At 48.1% G+C, this 13,879-nt stretch overlaps 1 protein-coding gene across 1 annotated transcript in view; it reads right to left on the bottom strand.

The window, feature by feature from the left end:
• The window catches only part of Slc1a1 (solute carrier family 1 member 1), a 72,859-nt gene extending 67,762 nt beyond the window's left edge, over positions 1 to 5,097 (bottom strand). The window contains exon 1 of the mRNA XM_021634247.2: positions 4,758 to 5,097. Coding sequence (XP_021489922.1) covers positions 4,758 to 4,848 — 91 coding nt within the window. The 5' untranslated portion in view covers positions 4,849 to 5,097. The remainder of the gene's footprint in view (positions 1 to 4,757) is intronic.
• Positions 5,098 to 13,879: the final 8,782 nt, after the last annotated feature.

Below are 13,879 nucleotides of genomic sequence, written 5' to 3'. Positions count from 1 at the left end.
CCCTGTGAGTGCCACCCTCCGCAGTATGATGCGAGCTACCCACAGATGTGACAAGAGTAAGAGGCAGCCAGGCTCTGCCACCAGAAAAGGCAGATCTAGAAGGAGACTAAACATACAGCCCTGTGCCCTGTGCAGGGCAAGCCCTCACCAGGCCCTCCAATCCGTGGGCAAGCAACCAGTTGTCCTGGGCCTTATTCTTCCCAGCATAATTCATAGGCATGCTCTCTCTCTCCCTTCCCTGTCTCCCTCTCTTCTTCCTTCTCTCTCTTTCTCATCTCCACTTTTAAGATTGCCTCTTTTGGAATTAAAGCAGACTCGGAACTCCACAAAAGAAGATAAGAAAAGGTTCTCTGGCTCTAACATTAATCACTGCTTTCTCCCATCCCAGTGCCTCCAAAGGAAGTCTCAGGAGGTTCCCTTCCCTCCCCCACTCCCTGCTGAGCATCCTCCCTTGCCACTGTTTGGCTTTCAGCTCTTCTGGTTTCCGGTTGGTATCTCCTCTCTGCACTCCTCAACCCAGAGTCTCTTCTTCTCCCTGTTCAAAAGGGTTCCTTTGTCCCCAGAGCTTTAACCTCTTCCTGAGTGAATCTAACTAACCCTCCACTCCACTCACAACCCATCTCCAGCAGCACCTGTCTGCTGCTTGCTGCCTAGCTTCACCCAGAGGTCTCGGGAGGCTCTTCTCCCACCCCAGTGTCCACATCAAACCCCCTTCTGAAATTCTTGATCCTTGACCAAATTCCACCAGGCCATAGTAGGTTAACTTGCTGGCCCCCACTCCCTTTTACTTCTAACTGAAGGCTGCCTGGAGGAGGCCCTCTTTCCCCTTCCTTGGACAAGAATTCACCTAGCCCACCCTACTCCACTCCCTCCCTGCTATGTATCCAAGGAGTATTGATGCCCAGACTTGTTCTCAAGTTGGCCTCAATCAGGCCAGGCTGGCCTCAAATTCACAGAGCGCCACTTGCCTCTGCCTCCTATGTGCTGGGATCAAAGGCATGCACCACCATGACAGGCAGGTAAACTCTTAAATCCTGCTGAACCAAGGCCAGTGAGAGGCAGAGCAGGGTCTAGAATACAGTGAGTTATGGCTGGCTCCTGTTCTGGAGCGGGGGGCCAGTCAAAGAATCATGACAAAATGGAACAACGGAAAGGAAAGGCCGGATGCAAATGAACACTGTCAGGCAGACCCAGGGCCACCCCAGGGCAGAAGACACAACATTGGATAAGGATGTTACTCTGAACTTGGAAGAATTAGCTCAGAGTTTGTAGATAGAGAGAGGACAGCTTCCTCCGAGCTCCATAGGAATTGCTTTACAGTTCAAGCTTGATAGCTCCCTGGTACAAGCAGCATCTGTGGCCTTTTCTGAGAGTGCCCAGGCTGAGCACTGAAGATTTCTCCACAAAAAAGCCCAGAGAAGGAAGGATAATTTCTGCAGTGAGGGGGATGTGGAATCCACAAGTATCTCCCCAATACTATAAGCTGTCCTACGTTGGTGGATGAATTTTCTCACACTGGAATTCTGCTTGGATATAATTTCCACTAAGAACACTGCATTTCTTCCCGCTGACTTTCTTCCTGTTAAGCAAGCTGAGAATTAGTCCATAACCTGTAAAGCAAAGTCATTAACTCTTTCTGTTCCCTCTTCTAAAGGTGAACAATGCTATAGAGACTGGCATTGGGTCTGATATAGCATGCTGTAAAAATCCTTGAATCACTATAGATTTCAAATTATAAACTGGACAGTAGGCAGAACGGAGACTCAATTCCCAAACAAAATATTAATTTTCTCCTATTTCAATTCAGATTTTCCCCAATGTAGCATTTAATGAATGCCTGTTTTATGCCAGCCCAAAACTGGGTATTTCCACGTTATCTTAATCAACTCTGCTCACACATGATCAGTTTTTTAGGATGAGGAAACTAAGGGCCCCAGAGAATAAGCAATGCGTCTAGAAAGCAGCACCAGGTAGAATTCAGGACTCCAGCCCAGGGCTCCTGACTGTAGCTGCTGAGCTTATTCTACTGTGCTATGAGAACAGGGAATGCCTACTGGAGTTACAATGAACCCAATTAAAATGATCCTCTCAGGCAAAAATATTATTTTCAGAATCTTGTAGAGTTTCACAGAAATTATCAAAGATAGTTACCTATTTAATTCCAACCTTGCAAATAAGAATTTGTCAAACATTTATCTCAAAGCATCTCCTTGGCCTGTTAAAACTCTAATGAAAGTGATCTTTAATTTTATTTTTCCCCTCAGAGCTGTATCTCAGAAAATCAGAAGCTTTAAGTGTGTGTACAAGCGCGCGCGCGCGCGCGCGCGCGCACACACACACACACACACACTCTCTCTCTCTCTCTCTCTCTTCTGGAACAGTCCCATGTAGCTCAGGCTAGCCTCTCACCTTGTAGTTGAGGCTGACCTTGAACTCTTCATCTTCCTCTTTCTAGCCCTCCCCCCTCCACCCCCGATGTTGGGATTACAGACTGATGCCACCTTGCTTGGGGCAGGGGTGGGAGAAAACTTTGCCCTTAGTTTCACTAACTAAAATATTTTACACAGTCATATCTGCTGGTTTATTTTGGGGGACCAAATACTTGCATAGACGTCGTCTAAAGAATTTGCCAAGGGGTTAACTACACTTAACATTTTTTTTTTAATATCTACATGTCAAAAACTCCCAAAAGAAGACTTTGTGAGAGCTCTAATAGTGTTGCTGGATCAATTATGACAGTTATAGAAAAATCGGTTATAGCAACCTAGAAAGGGCTAGCAGATACTCAGGACTAGCGACTGGGATTCCACCGCTTGTTAAACAGGCTAGCCAGTGTACTGAGCAAAGGGAGGTGCCAGTTTTCACTCAGACCAAAGGTTCTCCAGGAAGCAAAGAGGAGGAACCCAGCAAGCACCTGTCTGGACACCCTGATGATATTCTGAGCTGGAGGCTTCTCATCCCAGATGGCAGCAGGCCTCGATCTGTCCCACGCTCCTCCCGAGGAGCAAGCCTGGGAAGACCTCAGCTGGGCACTGGCAGTTTTAAAGGGTGGATTTATGGCTAAAGCGCAACACCAGAATCGAGTTCTCGTGGCTCCACCTGCACTAAAGGTGGGGAAAGAGAGCCACATGAGACCAGGGCCAGGCCTGCAAAATAAGGGAACCCTTTCTTGGCCTGAAGATATTACTTAAGCAACTGGTCCAAAGGCCAGCGAGTAACTGCTAGGCTTCCTTTCCAGGGCAGCCCCTGGGGAGCCGGTATCTGAACTGAGGGGCACCAACACTCTTTCCGACTGCTGGTGGGAAACACTCCGCGACCAATTGGGATCTCTGCAGGGCCCAGGGCTGTACACACACAGAACGGGGAAGGCCACCCAAGCTTTGGTCAACCCCAAGGCTTTCGAAACAGATTTAAAAAGAAATTCTGCATTCATCATTGGGAAAGCAAACAAGGCCATGTCTTTGAATTTATTCACTCTCTTGTTAGGGCCTGTTATTTAAATGTGGTGAGGAACGACAAGCCTTCCCCCAAAATGTCCTAAACCACTTGGCACCGGAGAAGGCGAACACTAGCGGGTTCTACTTCCCTCTTTTCCTCCCACAAACGTCCTCTGTTAAGGCAATTCCAGGATGTTATTTATTTACTAGAAGCCTGACTTCCCTTTGCATGTGGTTCTGGAGGAGCCCATAGAACCCCAAGGAGTCCATTAACTTCCGAAGGCATTTTATTTTTGGCCGGGAAGATCTTGGAGAGGGGAGCAGGCAACAGCAAGCCTTCGGGGACTCATGAGCAAGGTGCAGTCCCCAGAGAGGGGAACCTGCTGCCCCATCCCCTTCCAGCGCAGGCAGCTGAGGTGCTTAGACAGAGGGTGGAGCCTGCCTAGGAACCCACTTTCCCTCCTCGCAGGTGCACCTGCCCTCCCCTGCTGAGCAGCCCCCACCTGGGGGACGAAGAGCCACTGGACTCCCACCCTGACGTGCATTGCCGAGCTCAAGTTACGCAGACGCCCCGAGCAGAAAATGAGATTCCAAGCATAAGTAACCCAAACCTCTGAGCAACGGCTCAGACACGCACCCAGTCGCGGCCCAGCGATCTGTCAAGCATGGACCACTTGAATACACTGGAGTGTGAAAACAAATAAAAGCGGCTTATATTATTTTTAATAGAAGAAAAACGTGGTGAGCAGGTAGCCCAGGAGGAGAAACGGGCTGAATTCTCTCAGCTCTGGTACCCTGTAGCCTCCCGCGCGAGCCACCACTGCTGGCTCGGAAGGTCAGGCAAGAATCTGACAGGAAAGGTATCCTACAAGAAGGTACCCACCCCCTGCCCGGGGCTCCAACATTCCCAGGGGCTCCGCCATCCGGCAGGCCCAGACGTCTCTTCAAATCCAACGGAGAACTGTAATTCCTACAGTCTCGGTCTGGACGAAGGTGGTGGCGGCGGTGGTGTGAGCGCGCGTGGGAACAGTTAAGGATGAATATCAATTTAAACCTTGTTTTCAAAAGACCCCCTGTCCAGCCTGCAAGCCCCTCTCCTCCTTGTGGAGAGAGCAAGGGAGAGCAGCTCGCGGAGCACCAAAATGAGGGTCTCCCCCCAAAGCATTGTTACCTCGCGCGAAACCGGAGCCCTCGGGGGTTGTCCCCGAGCTTGGGGACCCAGGCCCGGGGAAGGCGGACAGCTGGCGCCACGCCGTGCCCACCAGGCTCCGCACACGGCCTGGACCCGGGCGCGCGCCTCGACCCCCACGCGCGGCTCACCTAGCACCACGGCGGCCACGGTGGAGAGCAGCAGCCAGTGATTCCGCAGGAAGCGGCGCCAGTCGCATCCAGAGCTCGTGGGCTTCCCCATGGTGGGCACCGGCGCCGGCGGGGACTCGGGGAGCGTGGCTGATGATGCGGGATGCGGCGCGGCGCGGGGACCTGGCACCCGGGCCGCTGTCAACGCTGCCACCGCCGCTGGGGACCGAGCGCTGTGGTTTTGCGTGGCGGGCGCGCCCGGCTCCTCCCGCCGCCGCTCGCTGCAGCGCCGAGGCCAACCAGCGAGGCCGAGGGCGGAGCGTCCCGGCGGGGAGGTGTGCGTGGGGCGATCGGTCCCCCTGGGCTCCCACCTTCCCACCGGAGGAGCTTCTGACCCACTGTGAGTCCACGCCAACCTCCTTGGGACGCAAAGCCCTGGTCACGTGCAAGGGATTTGATAAGGGTACCATCCCCGAGCCTCAGGCCCCGGAGCCACAGGAAGAGACACACGGTGTGACTTTAGAGCAGGGTTGGGGAAATTTCCCAGCGGGTCTCGGATTGTCCCCGCGGAATTGTTTAATTCTCTGACTCTCGGCTCAGACAGGATCTACCGGGACCCAAGTTTGATTCTACACCTTGCGTGTGGATGTGGTCATCTCTTGCACAATTTAGCAATTGCACTCTTAGGGTCTAGCTGTGTGGTCATCACTGAGTAATTAGGATGAGAACCCTGGCCTGGCTAGTGTGAGAAGGTGGGCAGGCCCATCCCTTCCCCAAGGCCAAATACTTTACAAAGAGAAAGAGGCTTTAGAGTTGGCTATTCTGCAGTAAATGTCAACACCGCCCCTTAATTCTTGAGACTTTATCCAGGTTTTAGTTAGTTATATTTCTCTAATGTGATGGATGGTACCTCCTCCTCCTCTTCCTCCTCCTCCTCCAGGTGGTATCCCTTATTGTTACTGTTTTTCCTTTTTTTGTTTTTACTGCTGACTCATGGAATTTTAGTGAGTGATTAAAGAAAAGAGACTTCGACTTTGTCACACACAGTTAAGCAGCAGGTGACAGCCCAGTCTTTTGTACCAACTGGGATAGAAATGAAAAAGACAGTCAGAAACCAAAGGCCAATTCTCCCTGGCCTCTTTGGGAGTGACTTGATGGCTGCAGTTCACCTTCATAAGGGGACACGGTCTCATGGTTTCATGCAGCGATGATGGAGGAAGCCTGCGGCGGTGATGGAAGAGGTCACAAGCACGTGAGTGACCTTCAGCTGGTCAGGTAGCCTCCCGTGGCCGCAGGACCTGAGGACACTGTGGTCTTCCTTATCTTTTAATCTTGATCTGGACCCAAGTTACCTTGGGATTATAAAGCAGAAACTTTAATGACCACTGGGATTCTCCAAACAGTGTTTTTTGAAGTTGAATTGTCTGAAAGGAGCTTATCATTGTTAGATGCCCTTGAAATCTTCGATCCCACAGAACTCTGCCCCATTGGCTTCATTGCTTCCTGGGAAAAACTGAAGAACAATTTCATTTCATCTAGGAGATAAAAACCAAACTTTGAAATTTGCTACCTACAAGATGTGTGAGTTTGAGCTTAACCTCCTTTATCTTCTGCTTCCTTCTCTCAAGACAAGGTAAGGTAATAGCTGTGCATGACATTTGTCTGTCTGTCTATCTATCTATATCTATCATCTATCTGTCTATCTAGCTATCTAACATCTGTCTATCAATATCTATCTCTAGCTATCATCTATCAGTCTATCCATCATTGTTTATCATCTATCCATCATCTCTCTCTAATCTAGCTATCAATCTCTCTGTCCATCATCATTAGCTATCATCTTCATCATCACTATCTATCTTCTATTTATCTATCCATCATCATCATCATCTATGATTCATCTAGGTAGCTATATATTATCTATCTATCTATCTATCTTATCTATCTTTCAATCTATCATCATCTATCTATCACATCATCATCATTATCTATCATTTATCTATCTGTCTGTCTGTCTATCTAAAACGAAAAAGTTTCAATTTTACTAGAGGTCAAAGAAATTCAAATTTAAGCCCCTACTTGTTTACCCATTGGACAAAAGTCTTGTCATAAAATGCATAGTTAGGACTTGTATAATTTTAACATTTTATCATTAGGAAAACACTGGGGAAACGGGAAGTATTGTACCCTGTACTTTTATATCTAGAAAATACTAAGATTTTCTTGAGGATGATTATGCAATTCGTAATGTATTTTATCAGAACTTCTTGACCAGTTTTGAGTTTCTGTCATCACGGAGGACTGCTGCAGAAGGATGTCTGAACAGAGCTGACCACAGCACTAACCTGTGGGCACCAACGTAGCTATTTAGCTGTTGACAAACATCTATGTCAAAAAGCAACAGCAGAGCTTGGTAGTAGGGCCTATGACCTCCCATGTGTGGCTTTTGCCTGGATTTATGGTACCAGATATGAATTCCTTCCTACTGGGCAGGGACCAAATCAGAGAACAGTTGCTACTCTGTAAGCAAGCCCAGTGGATCTCATTGGATAAGACATGAAAATAGAAGCAAGTGTAACTGGAAAGAGGCCAGGATCAGTGTTGGTGGGATTATGAGAGAAACAAGGGAGGGTGGCAGGGATGTGAATTCAATAGGAATACATTATTTACATGTATGAAAATGTTATAACAAACCCATTATTATGTATAATTCACATAAGTTAAGAAAAACATTTTTTCAAAAAAAAAAACCTGCTTATATTCTTCACCTGAAACAAATCCTGCACCTATTTCTTTTCTTTTTAATAATTTATTATTTACTTTTATGTGTGTTGGTGTTTTGCCTGCATGTATGTCTTTGTGAAAGCATCAGGTCCCCTGGAACTGGAGTTACAGAAGAGGTGTGAGCTACCATGTGGGTGCTCTGGAACTGAACCTGGGTCCTCTAGAAGAGCAGTCAGTGCTAACCACTGAGCCATCTCTCCAGCCCTGGGTATTTCTACTAAAAAAACATCCAAAGATTTGGGCGAAGTTGTGAAATCAGCATGACTAGGACCCAGACTGGCAGAAGCCTCAGTTGGAGAGGTGGGATGATGGCAGAGTACCAGGCAGAGAATGAGAGCACCGTAGCAGAATGTTGCCTTATACACACAGGTGTGAACCTAGAGCTAAAGGACACCAGCTCAGGAAGACCTCAGATCTGAGGTCAGCCTAGGTCACCTAGCAAGACTGTCTCAGAACATTCAGAATATCAAATTGTGTGGGACTCACATGGGAATAATACTATGTTGAGACAGTGTCTTATGTAGCCCAGGCTGGCCTCTAACTCACTATGTAACCAAGGATGACCCTGAACTCCTCATTCTTCCACCCTCACCTCCCAGGTTTTGAGGTTCCAGGTGTAAAACACCATGGCGGCTAGAAGGCTGTGCTTAGATATGTCAAAAACAAGTTAACAGAACATGGCATGATGCGTTTGTACAATGAGGATATGATCATTTGTCGCTTGTGTTCTTGAAAATAATACATGACACATGTACAGCACAAGCCCAGTGACACATGGAAGAACTGTGACATGCTCATTGCATTGTGTTTTTCCTCCTGCACCTCCCTTTCCAAGCACATGCTCTTTGCCCAGCTGGCTGGTCTTCACCAACTTGGGGGAACCATAATTTGCTGCAGGAGAATTCTAAGCAGGCCACCGTGTGTGTGTGTGTGTGTGTGTGTGTGTGTGTGTGTGTGTGTGTGTATGCATGATCACTAATGGAAAACAGTGCTATGATTAGCAGGGGCACTCACATTCTTTTGTCTCCCCACTGGTTATCAAGAGCCTAGCCTAGAAGATCTGTGCCACAGAGTTCTCAATATGTTCCAGCAAGTGAACCAGACAGGGGGAGTGAGAAAAAAACAAAACAAAATCGAACAACAACAAAAAAAACCCTCACCACAAATGACCCAGTAGGAAGAAGAAAGGGAGAGGGGGAAGGGATAGTAGCTTTGTCCAGGAAGAGGCTGTGTGTTAGAGAAAAGAGAGAGACCATTCTGTACCCTGTTCCCTACCTGGGAAGCTGCCTGCTGGCTACTCCTTCCAATCCCAAGGGCACCCATCAACTCACAGCCAGTCAGACAGGGTAGTGAATCTGAGGACAGCTCGCAGTCTTTCATTTCCCACCCATCTTGTTCTTGATGCCTGCATGCTGGCACTGGGGGACTCCGTGGATTCCTAGCAGGACACGGTGACTCGGGGTCTGGGGACATGTGTGTGCTGCCTCCGTGTGCAGACACTTTCAGCTCTGTGCCCAGCACTGGCTGGGGTGAGTCCCTGGGTCCTAACTAGGAGAGACAGACAGGACAAAACACATCTGCACAGCCTCGCGTTTCAGCCCTCTGCAGGGCAAGTCTGCCAGAGCCACAGAGAATGACCAAACGGACGTACGCCAGACTCTTGATAAAGCCGTGCCCTTCACCGTCTGTGAATATTTTTTGTTGCACTTTTTTTTTTTCTTTTTTTGAAGCAAGCTCTTATGGAACACAAAGTGGCCTCATGCTCACTAAAGATGGCCTTGAACTCCTGTTCCTTCTGCCTGCACCTCCCAAGAGCTGGGATTACAGGTGTGTGCCTTGCGGTCACACCCCGCTCATTAATGTCTCAAAGTCTCCTTCGTACTGCAAACCGATCTTGGGCTCACCTGGGTTATCTGCCCTACACGATTCCCCCTCATTCGGGACTGCTTCTGCACGGTGACAGCCCACGTGATTCTCTGTCCCCCGGGTTTTCTGTAAGCAGGTAAGTTAGAGGTTTGTTGGTCAGCTACCCGCAGTTCAACAAGAGAACTCTGATGCCGGCTGGTTTTCCTGTGATTCCTGCCCCCCCCCCCCATCTTCTCATTTGTTTGAGCATTTTATCTTCAGGTTGAGACCATTCCAATGAACCCATCCTGATTTTATCATTCCTTCTTTTTGCACAGTGCCAAGGATTTTACGTGTGGCTTTTTTTTTTTTTTTTTTTGACAGTCTCACTATGTGATGCTACTGGCCTCCAATGACAGATCCTCAGGCCTCAGTGAGTTGCTGGGATTACAGTCATGTGCTGCCCCACTTGGATTCTTCCATTCACTCTAAATACATTCCCTGGAATTGACTCTTTGGTCGCCCTGGAGTAGGTTTCCCATAGAAATGGCGGGACAGGCTGGTTTTTCTCAATAAGAAACAGGTGCACTAACAGCTTTGCATAGGGACTGCTGAGGGCCTTTTAAATGTCCCATTGTGAGCACCTGTCATAGGTAGACGAATGCGAAAATTCGTATTTAGCCAGAATTCATATTTCATGTGCTCAAGTTGCCCCATATTTAGCCAAAAGGAGCCCTTTCGTCTTACTTCCTGAGTCTTAAACAAGCGCATGCCTGCAGCTACACTCTTGGTGACAGGGCTCATTCTGACGAGACTGTCCTTGTCTCCTGACTTCTTCAGAAGGGCGCCTCGTGGCTCTGCACCCACAGCGTTGGAACCGCAGGTAGACATTGCCATGCCTGGCTTTTTTATGTGCTTTTGGAGACTTGCACTCAGGTCCTCATGCTGGGCAGCATGCACTTTACCTCCCCTCCCCTCTGTGTCCACAAAGCTTTCCTTTTAGTAAGCCACATCAGTTCTAGTAACGTGCCCACTTGGCTGAAACTCGATTTCCCGTTGGTTCCTGTGACCCCAAGACCTACACATGAGGGCGTGCACAGTGTTGTGTTTAGGGGGTGTTTGACATCATTCTCCTGGGTAATTATGCCCTCAGTCTGACATGAGGTTAGGATCATCGCTTTTCTATTTGCTTTTTAAAGTTTGGAAATGTATTTCTAAAAATTCAATGAACGCTTTTAGAAAGACATTTACTTACTTATCTGCTTAATTGGCAGGGGCGTGGCATGAGCGAGCCACCGTGTGGAAGTCAGAGAGTCTGTGAGAGACGTCTCCTTCCACTGTGGGGGACCTGGCATGGAGCTGTGGTGGGCAGGCATGGTTACCCACCAGCTTTTAGCCCTGAGCTATCTTGCGGAAAGTATGTAAAAAAACAAAACAAAACAAAACAAAAAACACAACAACAACAGCAGCCCTCTGCTTAGCTCAGTCAAAACTCTGGGAGAACGCAGAGTTTTTCTCCTCCTTTCACCGGTGTTCTGAGGCCTTCCCTCCCGCCGCAGGCCGAGATGGGTTCAGTTTGCACAAGCGTGCGGCTCGTCCAGTTGCTCTGTCTCCAAAAAACGCAAACAGAGGCCTCCATCCACATAATCCCCTCCCTCGACGTTTATTTTACACAGGTGGCATTTTATGAGCCCCACCCCGTGCCCGCCTCTCTTCTCTGAACAATACAGCTCCGCTGCTCCCTCACAGTGAAGGGCTCTTCCTCATTCCTTTCTCTGCTCAACACTGCTCTGTGCAGACATTGTTCTGGAAGCCTCTTCCTGGTTCCTTCCCTTGACTGCAGAATCCAACAGTGTGTGGCTGTCCCCGAGCTGTATTTAACACTCTCCCTGATGATGGACATTTGGCTTCCTCCCAGCATTTTGCTCTCATGAACAATTATCACAAGGAGGAGCATTCACCCAGCTCGGTGCTGCTCTGGCACAAATGCTGACCAGCAAGCTCTCTGGAGGAAAAGAAAGAAAAGGAAAGAAGGAAGGAAGGAAGGAAGGAAGGAAGGAAGGAAGGAAGGAAGGAAGGAAGGAAGGAAAACATAGAACAAAAATGGCCCGGATATGTAGCCTCCGCCAAATTCCCCATTAATTGTTCCCCACCTGCTATTCTCAGGTCAGCAGCAGCAAGGGGAAAAATGTGGTGTCAGGAAGAGATGTCCAGTCTCAAGCTTTTATCTAGCCACTTCCTGGGAAGATGGGGCAAATGGAAGCCATCTTAAGGGCGTGCAAACCATAGAAGATAACAAAGATAATAAGGAATAGTTGGTTTTAAGTCTCTGTTAATAATGCTTATAATTTATTTAGTTTAACTTAGATGATTTTATTTTACTTAGGGGTAGGTGTGTGTATGTATGTGTGCATGTGTTAGCACAGGCATGCATGCACATACATGCCGGAGGCCAGAGGTTGATGTCAGGTGTCATTCTCAGCTACTCTCTATCTTGGGTTTTGTTTTTGTTTTTGTTTTTGTGACAGAGTCTCTCGGAAGACCCTAAAGCTAGGTGGGCTAGGTATGCTGACCAGCAAGCCGATAAGATATTCCTGCCTCTGCTTCCTCAGCACTGGGTCTACAAATGCGTGCTCTCAGGACTAGCTTATTTCACTCTCATGATTTGGGTTAAGCCAACATATCATTTCATTTCTGCCTGTTTTAATAGCTGGACAGGAAGTTGTTCTTCTTGCCTAGGTTAGCTAACTAGGATCATTTGAATAACTGTGAATACACAGGTTCCATATTTCTCTGAGGAAAAGAAGTTTAAAGGCAGGCAGCCTGGGGTCCACAGGGAAGCTTCCTGTCAGCCTCCATGGCTCTTTCTTTATTTCAGCTCTACAGCTGAGGCAAGCAGCCTTGTGGTTCAAAGTGGATGACAGGGTACCAGGCATCTGTCCACAAGCCAGAAAACAGGAATGGAGAAGTGGGGACTGATACAGTGCCCATCCCTCGAGATACTTCCTGGAGCCCCGTACAGCATTCTGCTTATACTTGATCAGCCACCACAGCAATGAGGTCACCCTGGGCTGGAAGAATAGGTGAGAAACAGAGTCAACTAAATATGTCTCCCCAGATAAAACCAGGGCTTTCATTTGCTCATTTTAGCTTGCTCACAAGGAAATGGAAAAATGGTATTGGATGGGAAGCTAGGAGACTGAGTCCTTCTGTCTAAATCTTTCAAGTTCACCCCTCCAAAAATCTGCCTCTGGTCACACACAGTTCTCTGACACGCAGCTTTGATGCTTCCAGGATGGCCTTGCGCACAATAGCACATGAACTTTCTTATGCCATCAAGTGGAGGTCTCATGTTCACGCCAGGCTTCCCTGTCCTACTTCCCTTGTATTTATGCTCATTTATAAAATACAGCACAAGGTCTGCATTTCACAAGTCTTCCTTGCTTCTCTTACACCTTAAAAGTGAGCTGTGGAAAGACAAACAGGTTAGCAGCACAGCACAGAGTCACTGGGAAGAGTGAAGAAACAAGAATCACGGAAGACTAAAAATCACGAAGTGTTCTACTGGTTACATCTCTTCCTCTTTTCTCTCCTCCTCATTCCTTCCTTCTTGCCTCCTCTGATCAGATGAAAGGGGGAGGCTGAAGAAGGTAGGATAGAAATGTTTCTCTTGGCTCGGTCAATGATACGTGCACGTTACTGAATGTTTTCTGCAGTTGAAGCTGGCGATGGTATCTCGGTGGGGGTTGGACTTCCTGTTCTAGGCACATGGCCAGAATAACCCTTTAGGTACACTTCTATTTTCCTACTTACTATTAACAGATATTAATTCTCTCTATCCTTGTGTCTGGTTTCTTTCAGTCCACAGTATATACATGTGATTTTTTTTTAATACATCAAGAGTTTCCATTGTATAAATAGGCTGCAATTTATCTCCCCTCATGGACTTGACAGACCTTTGGACTATTTTGTGGTAGTGGCTAACTGTTGGAATTAGGTCTGCCCGAACCATCTTACCCATGCCTTTGCTGTGTGTATGTGTTGGGTGTATGGCTACCTGTGAAGGTACTGAGCCATAGGGAGTATGTTCACCTGTATTCGAAACTTCCAGAGAGCTTGCCGAAGGGACTGCGCTCACCAACATCCAGGCTTCCCCGGCTTTATACCTTCACCCCGTGCTTGATGTGCAGATGGCATTCTCATAAACCCTTGTTGGACAGCGAAGGACCTCACTCACATTCACTGTGTCAGGTATCATTACTGGCTGACAGCTGTGTACTGAAGCCCTCTGTGACAGTCACCTTCACACAGAATGGTTCCACTTGCCTCAGGCAGCCCTGGTGTTTACTCATCTGTGGAGGTGGTGAGAGTGACTTTGGCTGTGATGGCTGTGGATAGGTGTGGTGATGGTGTGATAAATCTCGGTGATGGTGGCGGCCTCTGCTGCTCCATTTCCCATGCTCTCCGGCAGAAAAACTGAGACGGTGGCAACAGAATTGTTCCCTCTAACCCAT

The sequence above is a fragment of the Meriones unguiculatus genome, chromosome 1 (assembly GCF_030254825.1).
Source record: "Meriones unguiculatus strain TT.TT164.6M chromosome 1, Bangor_MerUng_6.1, whole genome shotgun sequence".
Classification (NCBI taxonomy): Eukaryota; Metazoa; Chordata; class Mammalia; order Rodentia; family Muridae; genus Meriones; species Meriones unguiculatus.
This window is presented reverse-complemented; position numbering and strand designations above follow the sequence as displayed.